The sequence below is a fragment of the Anguilla rostrata genome, chromosome 1, assembly GCF_018555375.3.
Source record: "Anguilla rostrata isolate EN2019 chromosome 1, ASM1855537v3, whole genome shotgun sequence".
In the NCBI taxonomy this organism is placed as follows: domain Eukaryota; kingdom Metazoa; phylum Chordata; class Actinopteri; order Anguilliformes; family Anguillidae; genus Anguilla; species Anguilla rostrata.
In genome coordinates this window covers 5,005,830-5,027,870 of record NC_057933.1, presented here as the reverse complement: position 1 = coordinate 5,027,870, position 22,041 = coordinate 5,005,830, and the positions used below count along the sequence as shown (strand labels likewise).

The 22,041-nt window shown below is 51.9% G+C and overlaps 1 protein-coding gene across 2 annotated transcripts; it reads right to left on the bottom strand.

The window, feature by feature from the left end:
* Nucleotides 1-135: 135 nt before the first annotated feature.
* Nucleotides 136-19,602, bottom strand: LOC135235354 (SERTA domain-containing protein 4-like). Of its 2 annotated transcripts, none has more exons than XM_064300899.1 (4): nt 18,332-19,602; nt 4,498-4,677; nt 4,202-4,317; nt 136-2,582 (listed from the first exon to the last, which is right to left on the bottom strand). In XM_064300899.1, exons 2-4 carry the CDS (start codon nt 4,658-4,660, stop codon nt 1,800-1,802), a joined length of 1,062 nt encoding a protein of 353 aa, XP_064156969.1. In that variant the 5' UTR covers nt 4,661-4,677; nt 18,332-19,602; the 3' UTR covers nt 136-1,799. The 2 variants fall into 2 exon arrangements, with proteins under 2 accessions (XP_064156969.1, XP_064156897.1); XM_064300827.1 differs by having other exon boundaries at nt 18,336-19,602.
* Between the last annotated feature and the right edge of the window lie 2,439 nt (nt 19,603-22,041).

Below are 22,041 nucleotides of genomic sequence, written 5' to 3'. Positions count from 1 at the left end.
CATACCACATTCTTTTTAGGCCCGTATCAAATTTATGCATGGATGAGGCAACAGTCAAAATGTCTGATAAAAACAGTGATTGTATTGCTGCGTATGGGTGCTGCTGCTAAATAAATAAATAAATAAAAACAATAGTTATGCATTTCAGGACATTCTATTTAATCATAATAATTCTTACAGTTGTCACAAAAAATAAACATCACATAAAAACCGTTGAGCAAAGTAGATTTACTACGAACCACATTTCTTATAAGAAAATGCAAACGGTTGTGCTTTTATGCTTGTATCAGATCCTGACACCCTTGTATTGCTCTTTGTAACGATTTCTCACTTCCTGTGATGCTAGAAAGCTCTTGGTGAAAAAACAAAGAAAAAAAAAAAAAGGACCACAGAAGGAAATTGACAAAACAAACGACACGCTAACACACTTTGATACTTTCATTTGTGCCTTGTCAGAAATGGGGGGGGGGGGGGGGGGAGGTTTCCGGAAGTTTCTGTGATTCGATCGTAATAAAGAATGAACTCCGCAGGCAAAGTCACTGAGAGAGCCCACTGTAACCGACGCAAGTCACTTTCTGCAAACCCTGACTTTAATTGGTCCGAAGCAAAATGGCGACACTTTCATAAGAGCGGTCAATCAGGAAGAGGGTGCACCACAGTGTCTATTGGCCACGCACCTCTGACATACTCTCCGCACCATTTCTTTACAGAACAGGGCAGGGCAGACCTTTTTGGATAGGCAATCCGTTTTAACTCCAGACTGAGATCTCATCTCTGGCTCTGGTTTGGTTGAAAGTTAAAAGCGATGCAGGGGCTGGTGGGGGGAAGGGGGGGTGTGGGGGCGTGGGGGCGGGGGGGGATTTGGGGGGGGGTGAGTGAGGATGTAAAACAGACATCCCCAGATTCCTGCGAGTGCTGTTCCAACAACATTGTTCTGGTTTTTGTTTTTTTTTTCGTGAGAGTGAGTAACGGTTGTATCCCCGCCTCCGCCCGCGCGTTCCGTCCTCTCCGCTCGTTCGCCCGAACGCTGGCAGACCTCGTCGAAAAAAAAAAGAATCCTCGTGCGGAGAGCGAGCGTCCCGCACCGTCCCGGCGAGCGTCCCGCACCCTCCCGCACCTCGTGCCGCGAGCAAGGGCGTCCCCACACACCACCCGAACGAGGAGGAGAGCTCCAGACGTTAGAAAAGTAAGGCACCGTACGCTTCTCACCCGAGGAGAACGCAGAGTCTGGAGTCCCCTCTCTCAGCTGTCCTGTGTGGTGGACAAAACCGACACAATCCACAATACTGACACGGGACGCTCGAACCTCTGGAACCTCAGACCCAACTGCCTTTTTAAAAAAAAATTCCCCCATAGTTCACCAGCGAGGAACGCCCCCCACCCCAACTCTGGGGTTGACGCCAGGTTTGGGACGCAGGAACTCTCCAAAACTCCCCAAAAAAAAAAAAGAAACAAGTTAGAAAAAATCAGTGACCCACCCACCAATCAAGGATGAAAACCCCACATTAACAGCAGACAGAAGTTTGGGGGAAAACAGCACTGCCCTTAGACGCGTTGAACAACAGTGATTCAGCACCAGCCTTGCAATTTCCCGATGAGCGGGTGGGTGGACGGTTTGTGATTTTAATTACGGGCCTGGGCCTGTGATGGGAGGTGGGGGGGGGTGGGGGGTGGGGAGTGTGTGGGAGGGGGGTGTCCCAGCGCTACGCAACACACCGCTGCCTTCGTCGGTTCCCTGGCCCGATGACGTCGTCCTCGGTTGTCCTCTTCCTCGGCTCGTTTCCCCTAGCAACCCTCCTTTACACTTTCCTCCCCGTCGGGCCCCAGGGGGCCGCTTCCTGTTTGGGGTCGGCGGGGTCGGGGCCCCAGCGCGAGCCTCGCCTCGCCTCGTCGCTCCTCTCGCCCCGCTCGCCCCGCTCGCCCCGCGCGTGTCTGTCCGCTCCCTTCCTGGTCCCCTGCTCCCCTTCCCAGCATGCCGTTCTGTCCCGCGCCCTGGGCCGCTCTTTGGCGGCGTCGTGTCCCTCGCCCGGCCTGCCGGCCTCGGGCGCGTCCGGCCCGGGGCGCGAGGGGTCCGCCCGCGCCTCCTTGCCTTCCGCGGGGAGCAGCTGAGGGAAGGGCGGGGAGGAAGAGGAGGAGGACGAGGAGGAGGAGGAGGAGGAGGAGGAAGAGGACGAGGATGAGGAAGGAGAGGACGAAGGCTCCTCCTCGTAGATGGAGAAGGGGAGGCGCAGGTAGCGGCCGCCGTACAGGCAGCAGCAGCAGGCCGACAGGCACTCGGGCGGAGCCTCCCCGCGTACCAGCCGGAAACGCTTGCGGTAGGGCCCCCCCCCTCCCAGCGGGCCGAAGCAGGGCCGCCCGGCCTGCGGCGCCTCCCAGGGGCAGGCGGGACCGGGGGCGGGGCCGGGGGCGGGGCCCGGGGGGAAGCACCAGTCGCTCTGCAGCAGGATCTCGGCCCTCAGGCGACGCAGGAGGTTGTTGACCAGCACGGAGCGGCGCAGGAAGGCCTCGGGGTCGTCGATGAAGCGCATCTTCTCCAGGGACAGCCGCAGGACGTGGGCGCGCTCCTCCAGCACCGGCGCCACCTGCAGGACGGAGGTGGGAATTACAGACGAACGGCTGTAACTTTCAATTTAAACAGCAATGCGATTGTAATGGTGAACTGCCGCAGTGTAAAGTTAACCATTTCATGGCATAAGAACTAAGCAGACCAGGACGTTGTGTTCCAGAGATGAGAAAAAAAACCTAGTGGTTCAAGTTTTATCGATTTAAGAAAAATGGCAGCGATTTCATTTGCTTAAGGCAGGAAAACATTTTTAAATTTTGTTTTATCTGTTTGTGTTTTCTTAATGTAAAATGAGAGACCTAGTCCGGTAAAATAACATTTTCATTTTAGAATAACAACATCCAGTCCATTATTGAAAGTGCAGCTACACATACAGACCTTCACTATTAACTGTGATTTTTGGATTCAATGACACCACGCCCTGTACTTCAGATGGCCTAGGGTCATTTTGACAGGCTTTCTCAAACATGACCCTTTGACCCCACCGTATATGTTTGCGGTCCTGGCCAATTAACCCTGATGAAAAACGTATTTAATTTCTTCCACACATCTCCTTCCTTAAACTTGTTTTAACAAGTGTGCTTGGCTCGTTGCCATTTGTCACACTGATTTCACCCGTCAGCCTATAATTTAATCAATTAAAAACGTAACCTGTTGTTGAAGGAATCATTTATTACACAACACTTCGCAGAGAATGAAAGGAATCGGACGAATCTGACAGACTAAAAGTCCTGGTACGCGAAACGGGGACATCTATTTCTCATCAAATGCACAGCCATTTCTGTCACAGCGCAGGTTTAACGGCCAGCTCTGCCACAGTGTGGTCTTAACAGGGCCAACCGTTCCCGGGTATACATTAAAAACAATTAACAGCTCGTTTCAATTTAATTTGCGATCAATGGTGGAACAACATTCACAGGGAGAAAGTCTCCTCTGCTCCCCGGGGTAAAAACTTGTTTTTGTCGCCCCCACGGTCCGGGCCAACGCCATTTCAATTCGCTCACTCCCGCCGCAAATGACTTGAAATTAATTCCACGATTGAAAAATTCCAATGATGTTCTACGCGGACATTCCAGTTAACGAATCGTGTTTCAATTAGGCCGAGGCAGAGCTGATTGAATTGTACTGACCCCAGCCCCCTTCGCTAACAGGAGTAACAGTAATAAGAAGATGCAATGGAAGATAAAGATAATTATTTAAAGCATACGGAAAAAACCTTCCAGAAAAAACTAGCAATCCAGGTCACTAGCAAGCTGCATTGGTCTGCAGGCATTCTGGCAGGATGGCGACACATAAAAAAATAGTTCTTTAATGAGATCCTAGCGTGAACTTCTCATGTTGAGTAATTAAATCTCATCTTTCTCATTCATAAACATAGTGCGCCAACTTTGAGTGGTATTCAGACATGGCTGTGAGAAAGTTTCTGAAGATAACAGGCTTCCGTGGCACGAACTGCCTGAATGTAAAATCGAAAGCTCACTGATCTCCGCGGTACTTGCTGTCTGGCAGTAGCTCCTGAAGATGAGTAGTCTCTATGGTACTCACTGCCTGTCAGTAATGCTTGAGGCAGAGTGCTCTCTATGGTACTGATTATCTGGCAGCAGCTCCTGAGCGCTGAGGAGTCTCTATGGTACTCACTGTCTGGCAGTAGTTCCTGAAGCAGAGGTGGGGGTCCTCGTCCTCCACGTACTTCCTTTTGAAGTAGGCGATCCTTGACGTGGTCACATGATCGGGCAGTCTTCTACAGTGGGGTTCTGCAGAACAATTAAGCAACGAGAGGGCAAATAAAAACAGGTGTTCGCAATTACCTTTCTTTTCACCAATCCCAGAGACTCCGAAAGACGTCGGTTTGTGTTTCTCCATGTGGCCCTTCCGCGTGGGACGGAACTACTGCGGCCTGAGCGGGCCGTGGTAAGAGAAGGTCAGCCCCTTACCCTTGGCCAGCTGCTCCACAGCGCACTCCAGTGGCGGGGGGCCGGTGAGGCAGCTCTTGCTGCAGCGCTCCGACTCCCAGACGGGCAGGAACTGCGGGAGAGCCGGATCCGCTTCGGGGGCGGAGTGGTCGCAGAAGGGATTCATGGACAGGACCAGGGTCATCTCTCACTCACTCCGGTCTGGGGGGGGCGAGGGAGAGAGGGAGGGAGGGAGGGGGGGGGGGAGGAGGAGGGGGGGGAGGAGGAGAGGGGGGGAGAGAGGGGGGCGGGGAGAGAGGAAGGGGGAGGGAGAGGGGGGGGAGAGAGAGGAGGGGTAGGTAAAGAAAGAAAATTATTATTATAATAATAAGAAAAGTTTGAGTCGTTCTGTTGCTATACGCTTCAGCTAATGCATTTCCGGCAAATAAAGCATTTTGAACTTGAATTTGAATCTGAGATTTAAATAAAAAACAAAACAGCTGAGGCTAAATGTGCAGGAAGTCTGTGGCGATGTGCATGATTGGCTGTGAAAGAAACCCCCCCCCCCCCCCCCCCACACACACACATTTAAAAGGTACTGTACGTCAGCAGGGCCTTCACAGGCACATTCACGCTCGGCAGACGATGTTATCGGCATGGATACGCTCGGACCGTCAAAGACTACACGAGGGCGGCTGCGACCTTTTCCGTCAAAACAATAAAACATTAAAGCATTATCTCTACAGCCCTATCAACCTCTGACAGCGTTTACCTACGATCTGTTTCCACCTCCTGCACCTGGTCTTTTTCAAACTTCAACTTCCTCTCAGGCGGAACGCGATGACATCACAGTAAGAGTCTGCACATATCCGTGACAGGATATGACCTAACCGACAAATGGAACCAATCGGAGCGCATCTCTTTTCATCGCCATGTAGAAGCTGCAGAAGCCGGTGCAGGGGGAGAGTTCTATATGAACCCTGAGAACCGCCATTTTGAACCCTTGGGTCCGGGACAGCGCTGTTTCGTCTGGGGAAGAGGGCTTCCCCTCGGCCTCTGGGACGCAGGGCCTTTTGTGCCCCCTGACACGGCGCCTCTGATCCCAGAAGCTTTCTGTCACGGAGACGACTCTGAGTCCCTCCCACGCACAGCCAATCCCAGAGCTCTCTGCACCTCTCCGTGTTCCCACACCTCCCCGCTCCAACCACCCATCCCACACATATGCACGTACAGTACATACAGTACGCATACTGCACACAAACGCACACACACAGAGTACATACAGTACACATACTGCACACAAACGCACACACACAGAGTACATACAGTACACACACACACACAGAGTACGTACAGTACGCATACTGCACACAAACGCACACACACAGAGTACATACAGTACACATACTGCACACAAACGCACACACACACAGAGTACATACAGTACACATACTGCACACAAACACACACACACAGAGTACATACAGTACACATACTGCACACAAACGCACACACACACAGAGTACATACAGTACACATACTGCACACAAACGCACACACACAGAGTACATACAGTGCACACACTGCACACAAACGCACACACACAGAGTACATACAGTACACACACACACACAGTACATACAGTACACATACTGCACACAAACGCACACACACACAGAGAACATACAGTACACATACTGCACACAAACGCACACACACAGAGTACATACAGTACACATACTGCACACAAACGCACACACACAGAGTACATACAGTACACATACTGCACACAAACGCACACACACAGAGTACATACAGTACGCGTACAGCACACAAACTCACACACACAGAGTACATACAGTACACATACTGCACACAAACGCACACACACAGAGTACATACAGTACACATACTGCACACACACACGCACAGAGTACATGCAGTACTCACACACACGCACAGTACATGCAGTACACATAGCACACACACACACACACACAGGCACACACACACCACGCACACACGCACGCACACACACACACACACGCACGCACACACACACACACGCGCAGTATGAGTCGGATGAGAGCCCTGGAGCCCCGAGGCACACTCCGGCGATGTCACATCCTGGCTGCCATGCCGACCGCCGACAGGCAGCCCGTCTGTTTGAGACCGTCGGCTGATTAAAATGCCAGTCCGAATGAGCCCCCCCTGCCCCCCCGCCCCCCCCACCTCCCTCACACATCCACCGCCCGCCCTGCCCCCCCCCGCCCCCGCCCCCCCTGCCTCCCTCACACATCCACCGCCCGCCCTGCCCCCCCGCCTCCCTCACACCTCCACCGCCCGCCCTGCCCCCCCCCGCCTCCCTCACACATCCACTGCCCGCCTTGCCCCCGCCCACCACAATCAAAGCACCGCACCGCCAAACACACGCAGACTGCTGCCCAAACACCTCACCTGCCCCCCCTGCCCTGCCCTGCCCCCCCCCGCCTCCCTCACACATCCACTGGCCGCTTGCCAGCGCGGTGCGTTACCGCTCGTTTTCGAGGTGGGGGGGCCCGGGGGGGGGTCGAGGTTACAAATGGACTGGTGTGCATCAGCAGACTGTTCTGGGGAGGAAGGGGAATGACAAAGAGACTTCAGATGTAAAAGGCAGAGAGGAAAGAGAGAGGGAGAGAGAGGAAGAGTGATTGAGAGAGAGAATGAGAATGAGAAGAAAAGAGGAAAGAGAGAGGGAGAGAGATTGAGAGAGAGAATGAGAGCGAGGAAGAGAGAGGGAGAGAGAAAAGGAGAGGGAGAGAGAGGGAGTGCGGGAAAGAGAGAGAGGGAGCGAGGAGGAGAGAGGGAGAGAGAAAGGGAGTGACTGGCATTCAGCTGATTTCCCCAGACAGAAAACTGTCCAGATTGGCAGTTGGGATAAAATACCTTCCCTCCCCCCTCCCCTCCATCACCCCAATAACCTGCACCCCGTCCAAATCTACCCCCCCCCCCCCATCACCACCAACCCAAAAGATCACCAGTGCCACCTCGCCCTAATTAACTCCCATTTTCATTGAATTGCAGAAGTGCTGGGGATAATTAACGAGCCCACTTCCTCCTGGAGAGACGTTTTACCTTCAGCTAGTCTCCTCTGCGCTCCACTCGAAAAAAAACAACTGTGCCACCTCTCCCCACCTCTCGCTCCGGTCCCTGGGGACCCCTCCCCTGAGCGCTCGCCTCTCCTCTCCCTCTTTCATCCCCTTCCTCTCTTCCGAGACGCTGACACCCTTTCCGACGTTATTAAATGTGAAGCTGTGCGGCAGACAGCTCCCCCATGAAACGGGGAACGGAATTCGGGGGGCTGGTTTCCGACGTGTAGAGCAAAACTTCTGTTCTTCACAGAGAGGGAGAGAGAGAGCGAGAGAAGAGCTGGAGACAGAGAGCAAGCGAGCGAGAGAGAGAAGCAAAAAAAAAAAAAGCAAAAGGAAAAAAAAAAATCTCCCTCAGGGCATCTCTCCCTCTTTCTCTCTCTCTCTCTCTCTCTCTCTGTGGAGTGTGAGAGTGAAAGCACGCGCTCGCCCCCCAAAAGAGCGGGGCTCCCGCTCAAACGGTCTCACGAAACGCAGCGGCTCGCCCCCCTCATCTCCCCCAGGCCCCCTCGCAGCCTGTCTGTCTGTCTGTCTGCCTGCCTGTGTATCTGTCTGCCTGTCTGTCTGCCTGTCTGTGTATCTGCCTGCCTGTCCGTCTGTCTGTCTGTCTGTCTGCCTGTCTGTGTATCTGCCTGTCTGTCTCTCTGCCTGCCTGCCTGTCTGTCTGTCTGCCTGCCTGTCTGTGTATCTGTCTGCCTGTCCTTCTGCCTGTCTGTGTATCTGCCTGTCTGTCTCTCTGCCTGCCTGCCTGTCTGTCTGTCTGCCTGTCTGTCTGTCTGTCTGCCTGCCTGTGTATCTGTCTGCCTGTCCTTCTGCCTGCCTATCTGTCCGTCTGCCTTTCTGTCTCTCTGCCTGCCTGTCTCTCTGTCTGTTAGTCTGTCTGCCTGCCTGTCTGTCCGCCTGCCTGTCTGTGTATCTGTCTGCCTGTCCTTCTGCCTGTCTGTCTGTCTGCCTGCCTGTCTGTGTATCTGTCTGCCTGTCTGTTCGTCTGCCTGTCTGTCTCTCTGCCTCCCTGTCTGTCCGTCTGCCTGTCTGTCTCTCTGCCTCCCTGTCTGTCCGTCTGCCTGTCTGTCTGCCTGTCTGTTAGTCTGCCTGTCTGTCTCTCTGCCTGCCTGTCTCTCTCTCTGTTAGTCTGTCTGCCTGCCTGTCTGTCCGTCTGCCTGCCTGCCTGCCTGCATGTCTGTTTGTCTGTTTGTCTCCCTCTTCATTATTCTCTTTGATGATGAGAAGTTAATTGCAGTGTGATGGCATGAGGCAGGGCTGGGAGAGAGGGAGGGAGGGAGGGAGTGAGGGAGAGGGAGAGAGGGAGAGTGGGAGGGATGGAGGGAGGGAAAGAGGGGGAGAAAAAGAGAGAGGGAGAGAGAGAGGGAGAGAGAGGGGGAATTGACTGCCAGTTTTTCTCGGAAAAAAAGACTCAAGTCACTTCAGTAACTGGGATGAAGATGCAAGATTTTCTCAGTCTGAGTGATTGACTCTGCCCTCCTCAGAACTGCATGTACAAGCATGTACACACATACACACACACAAACACACACGTACATCACTGCAGTGGGTGGAATATCAAACTGCAGCTCCCAAAATTGGAAAAATGGCAAAGAGAGAGTGTAGCATTGGGCAAAAGTGAGGGGGGTATTGGCTTAAACAGAATGGAGCTTGGGCTACAGAGAGTGGGGTATTAAGTTAAAGAGAGAGGGGTATTAAGTTAAAGAGAGTGGGGCATTGGGGTAATGAGAGTGGGATATTGGGGTAAAGAGAGTGGGGCATTGGGGTAAAGAGAGTGGGGTATTGGGCATATGCTGCCTGTCTGGAACAGTGTCACTCCTGCTGATCTCATCCAAAATGGGGGACCCAAGCCATCAGGGTTTATATCCCTGCAAGGAGTCGCACCCACTTTAGGCAGCTGAATGACCTCAGGTGATCAGGGGACGCAGGAGCATACACGCTGTCCCCTGTCACATGACCGAAGCTGCTCACATGATTACACTGCTTCCTGGTGCTCTGACGTGGGTGGGGGGGGGGGGGGGGGGTAATAATAATTATAGCCGGAGCAGCATTTGATCGAAATTCAATAAAACATAACTTTCTAAAATATGTTCTCCACATCCACAAATATGCAGTTGAGTCAACATGCTTTTACTGAAGGAAAAATCATCCATGATATCCAGTGTGTGTGTGTGAATGTTTATTCCATCTCTTAAACCAAAATATTTGCTCTGGCCTCCTCTTCTTCTTACTGCCCGCCTCCCCCCCCGCCCCCCAGTCTGTCTGTGTCAGTACTGCCTCTGGCACAGACGGCTGGGCTCCTGTCAGTGCTGCGTCTGTTACCGTGGAGATCAGAGTCCCAGGCTGCAGAAGGTATGTAAATAACTGGCTGAGCCTCCGTGTGACAGAATGCAGGCTTCCTCCCTGCAGAAAGGTCCTCATAACACACAGTAACTCTCATTCACACGCATACACACATAAACACACTCACACACACACACACATTCACATACACACTTACACACACAAACACGCACACACGCACACACATACACACGCGTAGAATACATTCGTATACAGACACACACACACACACACATACACACGCATAGAATACATTCGTATACACACACACACACACATACACACACGCACACATACACACGCATAGAATACATTCGTATACAGACACACACACACCCTTTCTTCCTGAGGGCTGAAAGCAGAAGCCCTTGGCTAGTCTAACCCCTTGTGACCTGAGGTTTCATCACGAGTCTGACAAATGAAAGCATTTAACCTTTTACACAGAGCGGTCCACTCACCTCAGAGTAGACCCAGTGTGCTGGAACATATCCTTACAGACATTACTACACCCACCGAGACGCATACGCACACCACACTGACATGCTCCAATACACACACACACACACACACACACATACACCACACAGCCATGCTCCAATACACTCACACACACACACACACACACACACACATGCTCTCTCGCTTTCTCTCTCTCATGCACGCACTCACACACACACCGCTCTCAGTCTTTCTCTCTCACACAAACACTCACACACATGCTCTCTCTCTCTCTCTCTCTCACACACACACACACACACACTCGCTCTCTCTCTCTCTCTCTCTCTCACACACACACACACACACCACACACATGTTCCAATCCTCACAATCGGGTGCACACACAAACAACCTGGGATTAGCACATCTCAATATTGTAAGTCTACTGAGTCTGTCTCCTGTGCTCAAGCGTACGTGGAGGCAAACCGCCAGCACCAAGTGCATTTGAAACCGAAGACACAAAGGCAGGAGTCGTTTTGAACGGGGGACCATTTCTTTCCCCCTCAGTCTCTGCCCTGCAGACCGCCAGAATAAGATTCGGCTCCCTCCAAGGAGAACAAATTATATTCACGCTTAATAATCTGGAAGATGACAACAGGGTATTAATGGCGCTCCATTACTTACTGTTTATTATATATTAATGAACCGTGCTTTCAACTATCCAAAAGAAAAAAAAATTCTTTTTTTTTTTTTAATGACAAGGGCTTTGCTGAAATTAACCAAAAGGGCAGCATTCACATACCGGAAAACAGTGAGCCTCCTGTACTCTGAGGAGAGACGTGTAGGAGTACAGACCCAGAGGCTAAAATACAAAGTGAGGAGCTCCCAGCTCTCCTAAAAAAACCAAAAAAAAACCAAAAAAAAAAAACAATGGCACTTGCAGCTTTTGTCTGTTTCCGCGCACTTGCCATCAGATCAGTCTGAAGAGCCGCAGAAGAGCTCTAAGAGAGATGTCGGTCGGTGGGGGGGGCGGAGGGGGGTGAGGGTGGGGGGGGGGAGTGGGCGTAGCGCTGTCAACAGCGCCTTTGGCTTGATTGACAGCAGCGGTGACACAGCCTCGCAGCTTCCTCTGATCCAACGGAAAGGTTTTGCCTTTGAATTCCTTGGAAGTGCAAAGATGAGCCGGGGCGAACTCTCTCTCTCTCTCTCGCTCTCCCTCTCACTCTCTTCTCTCTCTCTGTCTCTCTCTCCCTCTCACTCTCTTCTCTCTCTCTCTCTCTCTCTCTGTCTCTCGCTCACTCTCTCTCCCTCTCTCTCTCTCTCTCTCTCTCTCACTCTCTCCCTCTCTCTCTCGCTCGCTCGCTACGCCCCGTTTCCCTCTCCCGTGGAAACATGAAAGCGCGCTCGACTCTGTCAGCGTCCCGGAGTCTGGGAGTAGAGACGGCGACTGACTTACCATACCACCCCCCCACCCCCACCCCCCAACCCCATTCTGTTTTTTTTAAGGTTTCCTTTCAGTTTAACAGTGAGGACTCCCGAAAACTGCCCTGCTTAATGTAGGACACCCTGTTAGCCGCTCTACAAAAGATGGCCGGGGACTGTGTTTCATTAGACTGACGCTGTCTCCTACCAGCCGCAAGGTTGCCTGTTGCTTTTGGGAGATATTAGGCAATTATGGCAATGTCACAAAAAAAGAGGCTATACGCAGGACATTGTTTGTATGTGGGCATTCCATTCCATTCACAAGCCCTGTTGTGCCCAGTGCTAAATGCTGAAGGTTAATTGGTCTGGCGGTGTTTTACAGGGCCTGTGTAAGAGGCCCACTCTTGCGACCGCACGCGTAGCAACACCGTAACCGCGACGCGGTACTGGAGCGGCATTCCGAGAACGCGCGCGGTTTTCAGCCAATGAGCTCGCGAGAAAACGAACACCTGACCCCAGGGGTCCCCCTTTCCCTTGGCGGACCTTCAATGGGTACCACTTGCACCTGGTCCACAGAAACAAAAAAAAAGAAAAAAAAGGCCCTTCAAAACGATGAGCTTTAAATCTCCGGGAAGGTCTGTTACTGTATCCAAGACGTGGGGTGGGGGGGGGGGGTGGGGGGGGGTTCTGTGAGAGGCTGTTGAATGTCGCCTCTGCCAAGAGTCAAAAGGCGGCAATAAAAAACGGCAAACAATTAGCCCCCCGCTTGTAATTCCCTCTCAGAGTGCCAACCGGGAGCGGGGCTCCTCGTATCCGTGACAACAAACACGTTTTCGGGAACAGGTTCCTTAGCACCCTAAATGACAGGGGGAAGAGAAAAAGGCAAGAGCTGCCCTTTTTTTCTCTCTCTCTCCTCCATTCTTTCCTGCATTTCTACCTTTCTTTCTTTTTCTTCGAGCGTCTACTAGCCGCGCCTCGCGTCTGCGTCCTCCAAGCACGGCCAATAAACGCGCGCTAACGAGCCTTTAGCAGATAATAGCTGCGCTTCGTTCGAGCTTCAGGTCCCTGCTTGTTACGGCCTGTGGGACAGGGCTAATTCGGCTACACAAAAGAGCCTGACACAAAAGGGCCTTTCCCCATCTCGTGACTGTACACGGAGAGAGAAAAAAATAAAATAAATAAAAATAGTTTCTCTGTGTAGCAACCTGTTCCAGTGCTCCAAAGAAGCTGTGTGTTTGTGGAAATAATGAGGTTTGACTGGGATGGGCTGAGGGTTTGGCTCTCCTTGAATAGAGTTTCTGTGTAGCACAGTTGTGTGTGGGGGCAATTTGTGTGGGGGCAGTTGTTTGGGGCAGCTGTGTGATTTGTGTGGGGCAGTGGTGTGGGGAAGTTGTGTGGGGCAGCATCTGAGGCCTGGTTTTTGACTGGAATGTCTGGTTCTGAAAGCATCTGTACAGGTCTGGTTCGTGGTCCCTATCAGACAATATAATGTCCGGTTCGAGTAATTGGCAAAAAAAAAAAATGACCATTAGTTTGTAGGCCTAATGAATTCTTGTCTCTACAGCCACCCCCCTGGGTCGCCATCGATCCTGACAGTGTACGGACGTTTGATGACCGCAGTGAGTCAAGAACTCAGTTTAACTGAAGGACAAACCCTCCTACAGCACAGTGTCCCCATCCCTGTACTGGGGCACTGGATTTCTATTTGGCCAGAGGGACAAGAACCAACTCAATCAACTCAACCCCTACCCTTCCTCTTCCAGCAGCCATTTTGTTTTCCCAGGAGGGCTCACTCTCCAAGAACTAACCAGGCCCAGGCCTGTTTAGCTTCTGCACTTTGGCATGAGAAAGATACGAGCTGGCACAGCTTCTGGCTCAAACCCATGAACAGACATTTAAAAAAAAAAACAAAAAAAAAAACAGTTAATATAATCAGAAGATGCTCTTTCAGTCACTTTGAGACAAACGATCCTCTGCGAAGGAAGGTCAGGTGACTTATCAGTTCCCTCCCTTCAGCGGCAGTTCCCTGAGATCGATCTCGCGCTTCTACTGTTTTTGGGAGTATTTTTAATCTCACGGTGCAGTCATGTGACTGGCAAAGCCATCACACACACGCATCTCTCACCCAGGCAGGGAAAAAAAAACAACAACAACAAAAAAAAAACTCTTGATGACTGTCTTGTTAATATTTTTTTTTTCCCAAAACTTTCACCGTGAGTTTAAAAAGTGGCAGGTTGCCACGGTTACACCTACGGAGGTACGACCGCGGTGTTGATGATGTGCGGGGAGGTGATACCCTCGCAGAACCCGCCATGTAGACGAGCTGCGCCGCGCGGTTAAAGCGATGAGGCAGAGACGCTGCAGTTCCGGCGGGCCGGGAGCAGCCGGAGTCTCCCGGAGGCCACGCGATTCGGGCTCGTTATTTGGGCGCTAAAAAATAGGCGGAGTCCCGGGGGCAACCGCGCTCAGAGAGGAGAGAGCCGGCATCGGCGAGCGAACCGCGGCTAAGAGGGGCCTACTGAGGCCCGCGCCGCAGACGAAGCCTTAACGGACGGCTGTGTCACGCGGGGTAGTGGCGCGGTGTAGCGACGCGGTGTAGCGGCTCGGTGTAGCGGTGCAGCGTAGCGGCGCGGTGTAGCAGCTCAGTGTAGCGACGCGGTGTAGCGGCTCGGTGTAGCGGCTCGGTGTAGCGACGCGGTGTAGCGGCGCGGTGTAGCAGCTCGGTGTAGCAGCTCAGTGTAGCGACGCGGTGTAGCGGCTCGGTGTAGCGGCTCAGTGTAGCGGTGCAGCGTAGCGGCGTAGCAGCGCGGTGTAGCGGCTCTGCGTAGCGGCTCAGTGTAGCGGTGCAGCGTAGCGGCGTAGCAACACGGTGTAGCGGCTCTGCGTAGCGACTCGGTGTGGCGGCTCAGTGTAGCGGTGCAGCGTAGCGGCGTAGCGTCTCGGTGTAGCGGCACGGCGTAGCGGCTCGGCGTAGCGGCGCGGCGTAGCGGCGCGGTGTAGCGGCTCGGTGTAGCGGTGCGGTGTAGCGGTGTGGTGTAGCGGCGCGGTGTAGCGACTCGGTGTAGCGGTGCGGTGTAGCGGTGCGGTGTAGCGGCTCGGTGTAGCGGTGCGGTGTAGCGGCTCGGTGTAGCGGCTCGGCGTAGCGGCTCGGCGTAGCGGCTCGGTGTAGCGGCGCGGCGTAGCGGTGCGGTGTAGCGCCGCGCTGATATTTACACGCATTATTTGGGCGCCGACGGTTTTATCTGAACATGAATGAGCGATGCCGTTCCGCGCAGGCACGCCAATTAGCCACTTTCCGGCGAGAAAGAGAAAGCGAGAGAGAGAGAGAGAGGGAGAGAGAGAGAGAGAGAGAGCGTGGAGGAGCGGAACGCCCGGAGTTAGCGACACGCGTCGGGAGAAGGATCCTGGGTGGCGGAGATAAGAGCGGTCGTCAGCAAAGAGGCCCTCCAGACCAGCGAGAGTGCTTTTCACACACCTACCCCAAACCCCCCCGGCAGACTCAGTCCAGGGGCGAAGGCAGATATTAACTCCCACTCACTTCACATCCGTTTGTTTCTCGCGCTTATCGCTCGAGGTCACTCGCGCCGAGCTCGTGTCGCTGCTCTCTGACTCCTTCGCAATCGTCTCCGGCTGCTGCTACGCTGTCACTTGTCGTCTTGTTGCCGACGGATACAGTGAAGCATCCTGGGAGCGCTGTTCCCGCTGCAAGGGAACGTTAAGTCGTGTCGGGATTTATCGATCCGCCCCACGCCACACGGTCTAAGGCTGGGCGGAAGACACGGCCCTCAACTCCCAGAACGTCACAGGAAGGGAATTTCACGGCTGTGTTCCTAACAGCTTTTTTTTAAAATGATTAATTCCTGACTCTACTTTGGGGTGACTCAGAAGCAACATCTCTGAAATTGCACAGCTGGAGCAGTTCAGGTCAGCCACCAAAAGCTTGCTGCTAACAGGCTCTGAGTAATAACCACGAATAATTCATCTTAGCCCCGCAGAAAAACATCAAAATCAAAAAAGCAATAACCTTTGACAGGAAACCCCTGCCAGGATGTGCCTGTCGTGGGGGCCTGCACACACCCCTAATCCCCTTCCCCAAATTTCAGCCCCACCACACGCTGTGTGTGGTTTCAAGCCAAGGGGCCAACTTTCAGACCGAGCCGCTCGCTAACATCCTCGCCACGGCAACTTGTCGCTACGGCGACGTGACGCGACATCGACCTCCCAGCCTCGTCCGCACGCCTAGATCTGCAGCGGAATGCTGAATGCGTCGTACAGAGGTTGCACCTTTCACTCCCACCCCAATGCTGCAGAGCTGCATTACGCATTAGCAGGAGCAACTTTGTAAAACAAATTATTAAAAATACAATCGACTTCCTCTTTTCCAAACATTCCCTTAAAAAAAAAAAAAAAAGAGTTGAAAGACACTTATTCGTACCACCTGGAAATGAGTCATGGGTGCGTGACGTTACCGCCATTTTAATAGCCTGCCAGCGTGTGTGTGTGTGTGACAGCCCGACCGATAACATCGGCCGTTACCTGAGCAGACAGGAGGGAGACGGCCAAAGTCATGTGTGTCCTCACCGTGGGTCTTCTAAGGACACAGCCTCTGATTGTATAATGAAAACCCCCCCGGGGTGGCTCTGTGTGTGGGGTGGGGTGGGGGTGGGGGGGGCTGAGGACTGTGAGCTCCTGATGAACATTCTGGCAATAGCGTCAGAGAACTTCACCCCCGCATCTCCGCAAGCCAACTGCAAGCCCTGTCCCCAGGAGGGGCCCGAACACTTTTTTTATTTTTATTTTTTTATTTAAATTTTTTTTTTAAACAACAGCTCAACCCCCGCAAACGCTAAATCAGATCGCCGCCATCTCCCGCGCGCGCCCTTCCCACCGCCAGACGATCGCCGTTTTCTTCTTCTGCAGTTTTCCTTCTAAGGGAAACGGAGCAGCAGAGGTCGGATTCCTGGCAAGTGACTCCAGATGTTGTTGGCAGCGAGCGCCGGCACTGCAGCCACGTCCAAGCGCAATACCAGTCCGCAGGGCTTGTGCGGATCATTCTTCATAAGGGGAGGGGGGTTGAGGGGAGGGGGGGGGGGGGGGTGAAGTGGAAGCATTTCCCCCTGTTGCGTGTCCCGCTGAAAGACAGCCAATTCTTTTTCTTTTTTTTTATGGCCCGCCTGATCTGCACGGGCACGCAGCAGGACACAGTGCCGACAGCCAGTCAGGCAACCGGTTGCTGAACCAGGGCGCGTCCTCCTCCGCCTCTCCCACAAATCGTCTCCAACGCTCCCCCTCCGACACAGCATCTGGCCCTAATGAGGCTCGGGGCGTTACCTCCTCATTCCGCGCTTAAACGCTCGTGGTAAAACTTCACGGGAATAGCGGGACCTCTTGAGTGCGGAAGGCTGTTACTGTATTATGTCGGCAGTACATCAACTGCCCCCCCCCCCCCCAACTCCTGCACATACAGACCTGGGAGAAAACCACAGTGCGCTCATCGATAATAGGAAACGCGGTGTGATAAGATCTAAACACAAAAGTGATTAGCAGAGATCATATATACACGCTCGAGCACGTGACCGAAGGCTTTGCTTTACAACGAGCCGACCGTAAACCGCGCTGTTATGGCTGAAGGAGACCGTACACCGAGACGTGTCATAGTGCACTGTACCAGGAGGGACAACGAAGACGCATTTATTTCATATTCTGAGGAAGTACCATTGTCCCCGATGCGCCGTCGTCCTTGATTGACAAGCTACAATAGACGAGCGTTGTAGTCGTAAGCGCCCATCTACAGGATTACCCGGGAGTCAGGAAAGAGTCGGTTACACTTGCCCGAGCATGCCAAAACTTGACACATATTGACAAAGAACTCTGACATCGAGAACATTTTGTTACAGCTACTTGTGTAGCGGGTGATCACCTGCGAGTCGAAAAAGTAGCCTTCAATGCTTGACAAACCGGTTTTGATAAGACATAATTGGACAAACCGTCCATCCTAATTAAAAACGGGTTTGTCGCTGCATAGTCATTGTATTGTGGTCACGGATTTATGTAGCCTAGCCTACACCCTAACCGGTCTAAATAATATCTTTCACTTTAAGTTTCACTGATTTACGATTTTTATTTTTATGTCGCATTTCAGCTTGCGTCTTCGAATTGTACTTCTTAACCCGTAGACTATTTAGTTAATTTGAATGTAATTGGCGTTTTCGTCGCACGTCTACAGACATAACCACAATTTTACGCAAATTGTCTCCGCCTCATTAAGTTGCTCTTGCGCTCCAGAAACTGAAATGTTACCATAAAACTGACATGGACTGATGTGGTGTCGTGATAGACCACGACATAACACCCTCCACCCTCTGGATATTGTCTGTTAATGGAGAAATCCGTAGCCTGTCAGGAAGTGATTGTGTTCTCTCAAGTTTTAAATGAAAATGTAGCCTAGGTCCACAGGTCCACTAGTCCACAGGTAGGATACCTTATCGGGTAGCGTCGCCCATGCACGTTTATTGTCCATGCATGCACATGCACATGATGACCTACCTTGAATTGAGTTGATGTACTTGCGTCCGTTTATTTTCTTTTTCTTTTTTGAAAATATAATCTTCTTCCTGAGTTCCTTTCCAAGAGAACACTTGATATTTTAGCTCTTCCCCTATCACACCAAACTATCTAAATACTGTTTGTCAGGACGAATCGATATCGTACCCTAATCACTTATTTCTCAAATATACCACGAACAATATAGACCATAATCAAAACGCATGTCAAATAGCATGAGCGCCGAATCACTTCTATTGTACATTTAATGGTGCATATCTGTCTGTCACCGAGGTCATGCGACCGCTGTGTCCGAGCTTCCTTCAGAAACTGAACGCGGCGGGCACCATCACTTTCTTGACCGTGTTAGGATCTGAACAAAGCCCTTGAAATTACGGGTTGTGTTGGTTTCGTCCATTGAGCCCTGTTTTCCCCCTAGACGTAAAGACTCCGCTGGCAATCCAGAAAGGTGCGACGATGCTGCAGCCCCGTCGGTCGGAATGATAGTTGTGTACGTCTGGAGAAAACACGAGCGTCGCCCCCATCCCTCGCGCAGTCGAAGCACTTTTTTTTTCAAACCAGCTCCGTTCCGTTCCAGCGGTAGTCCCTAGCTGGACCGCTTTCAGACTGGAGATGAATTTTACGTGTGACCGACGAAGGGAGGAGGGGAGGGAACGAGCCCAGGCATCTGTTCCCCATTTCCCCTTTGATCCAGTGTCGAGTCGTATTTTCCAGCGTTTCTCCAGAATGCATTATGTTCTGCGCTTCCTATTTAGAGTAGCGTTGGGAGGTATGCCAATCCGAGCTCCCAAGCTCCGCTCATTACGACCTTTTCTTTTTTTCTCCCTCTCTCTCTCTCTCCCTCTCTCTGTCTCGCGCTCGCTCGCTGCAAGTTCCAAAAACACACCCTGCTACGAGTCAGGGACAGATATTCAAAGATCTGGGCCAAACCCATATATTTTTCTTGTTGAAAGCCATCTCTTCATCAAGTAAAAAGTCCCTTATTACTTTTCCACATGAAGAATAGTTGGACCTGGGGGGTTTCTCCCGTGGGCTTTAAAGTTAAAAGTCGCGTGTCAAATTTATACAAGTGTGAACAGAACCAAAGGTATTATACGTAAACATAATAACGTGATATCTGGATACTGTACCAAAATAAATAGCCGAACGCACGCTGTTGAGTCAGCGTCAAAAGAACCACGACCGACTGAAAAAAACATAGTGAGAAAGAAGGTAACAGGGTGCGCTGCACCACTGCCGTGTTGGAGTTTGAAAGACACGTTGCCACTATCGGCATACCTGTTAAGTTACTGATTGATTTTCTATCTATCTATCTATCTATCTATCTATCTATCTATCTATCTATCTATCTATCTATCTATCTATCTATCTATCTATCCGTCCGTCCGTCCGTCCGTCCGTCCGTCCAAATAGGTGCATGCATTTGCTACAGCTTTTGTGTCTGATTGCATGATTGGGGCGATTAAGCAACTTTATTTGCTGTCATTAACACAACGAGCTAGCCAAGCGCAGTAACAAACGCAACAATATACATTACAATAATATTTTATTATAATTATTTTAGTATACTATGTCTGCGGCATGGGCAATTTGTATAAAACTAGCCTCATTTTTTTCCATTCGTTTTCTTGAATTTAGTTGTGTAGTCATGTAATTAGAAACATTATTTGCTTTTCTTCGTTAATGCGTTACTCTGGCTCCATCTGTTGTTCAAACGGAGGTGATACAAGGGAAACAATTTCTTGGAGCCAAACCATATTCGTAGGCATACACATATAGCATGTTGAAGCCGAGATCACATCATCACAGTAGTGAAACGTGGAATCAGCCTGACCTTAACATCAATATTTCCATAAAGTGTCGAAAGTGGATCCTATAGCATAGTTTATTAGCATTTAAACCCTTTCAATAGCTATAACAAACCCACCCCCATCCCAAGGTATTTTGGATCAAGACTATCCTGCTGGCTAAACGCTCCTCTACCTTGCGTTACGCAACGGGCAATTACGCTGCACCACGCGGGGTTGCCGGGTTACAATCAGGATGCAGTGCCATGATGTGTTATGGAACGTGGGGCGCAGCTACGCAACCTAACAATCTTAGCAAAATGGCTAATTCCGCGGCCCCTGAACGCTTTTATTGTTTTCGTTTCTTTTGAGTAAGTAGATATTCATCAGGAGCTCCGTACTGCCGGTACGGAAGCCAGCGCGCGGTTCGACTACCCGCCTTTGTGTGCGTTTGTTTGGTCTGGCACCGCGGACCGCCGTCTCTCACGGAGATGGCCGCCGGCTTTCAGACCGCGCGCTCTCGATGGGTGGCCAGCCATGCACTCGCCGCCCCCCCCTGCCCCCCCAGAACCAATCCAGTGAGACGAGGGCTGCTCCAGACAAAACTCTTTATAAACTTACCCGCCAAATAAATAAATTAGCCACAGATACCCGCCGTCTCTGATCTCTGTTTTATTATTCGGATGAACGTAAGGGGAGCAATTCATCCGCTCGTCTCCCCATCATCCACATCTGCTGTCGAGTGCGTTGCGTGTTTGTGGTGGTCGGGATTTTCAGACGACGCTGACTTGAATGGATTCTATCCATCATCAAAGCGCGGTGCCACACTGACACTCCCAAGGGCTGGAGGGCTACAGTCTCAGAGAACAGCTGCCGTCAGCGGCAGCTGGCAGCCCTTTGCCGGTGGCAAAGCATAGCAGGGAAGTAGACGCATCGGCACAAATGGATATCGTTCCAGTGAGCCCTTCATTTCTGACGCGGTGCAAAATTGCATCGCGATTAGCTGGAGCCAGGCACGGTGGTGCGGCTGAAATGGAACCCTTATGCTCCTCTAGGTAGGAACTGTTTTAAATACTTAACTGGCTCCCCATCGAGGCCTGGATGCCTCAGATTAGCTCGGTCCACAAGGTAATTCTGTACACAAGGTGGCACTCACCCCTAGATACCTGAAGAAGGTGCTGGCCGGCCAATGGAGGATGGGCGCCCCCCTCTGCAGCTGAGTTCCTTCTGAGACTTCTTCCCAGCAGCGAGTTTTTTTCTTGCCACTGCTTGAGTGTTTTTTTTTATATCCACTAGGGAGTTGGATTCTTTTTACCTCACTGCTTGCTTTTTTGGGGCGTTCAGGCCTGGTTCTTGCAGTTCTCCTTCTCTCACTCTGCAAAGCGTCTCTTTGACAAATGAAACTGATACAAAAACTGAATTAATGAAACCCGCTTGCTTCCTGGTCGGGGGTTGCTAACGTTCTTCGGAATGTGGAATTCGGAGTACTCCGGACTACCCGGAGGAAAGGCCACACACAGGAAGAACACGCAAACGTCGCACGGGAAGCTTCCCGCTGGGATTCAAATGCAGGGCCTTCTGGGAACCCCACTGCACCGGTGTGCCACCCTGTCCCCTCGCCCGCTGTGTCCTAAAAAAGGCAGAACCGATCACGGATACGCACCCCTTATTCTGAGGCACTTTACGACTCCAGGACCGGGGTGTTCTGCCCCAGGGGAGAGTTGGGAAACGGGGAAACCATCGTAATGGCCGTCAGCGATGTGTTGCACGGTAACCGAGGGCGACGGTCAGCGGGACCTGTTGACATGGAAAGGGCAGACGGGGGGGGGGGCACTGCCATCTTCTCAAAACTGATACTGTGGGGGGGTGGGGGGGGGGGGTCGGGCAAAACATCTGGAGAG

What these genes read in the sequence shown, in the direction of transcription:
- LOC135235354 (XM_064300899.1), bottom strand. Translation starts at nt 4,660, where the DNA reads ATGACCCTGGTCCTGTCCATGAATCCCTTCTGCGACCACTCCGCCCCC. An exon ending in TGTGGAGCAGCTGGCCAAGG is followed by an intron (nt 4,318 to 4,497) that starts GTAAGGGGCTGA and finishes ATTGTTCTGCAG; the next exon opens with AACCCCACTGTAGAAGACTG. An exon ending in TCAGGAACTACTGCCAGACA is followed by an intron (nt 2,583 to 4,201) that starts GTGAGTACCATA and finishes TCCGTCCTGCAG; the next exon opens with GTGGCGCCGGTGCTGGAGGA.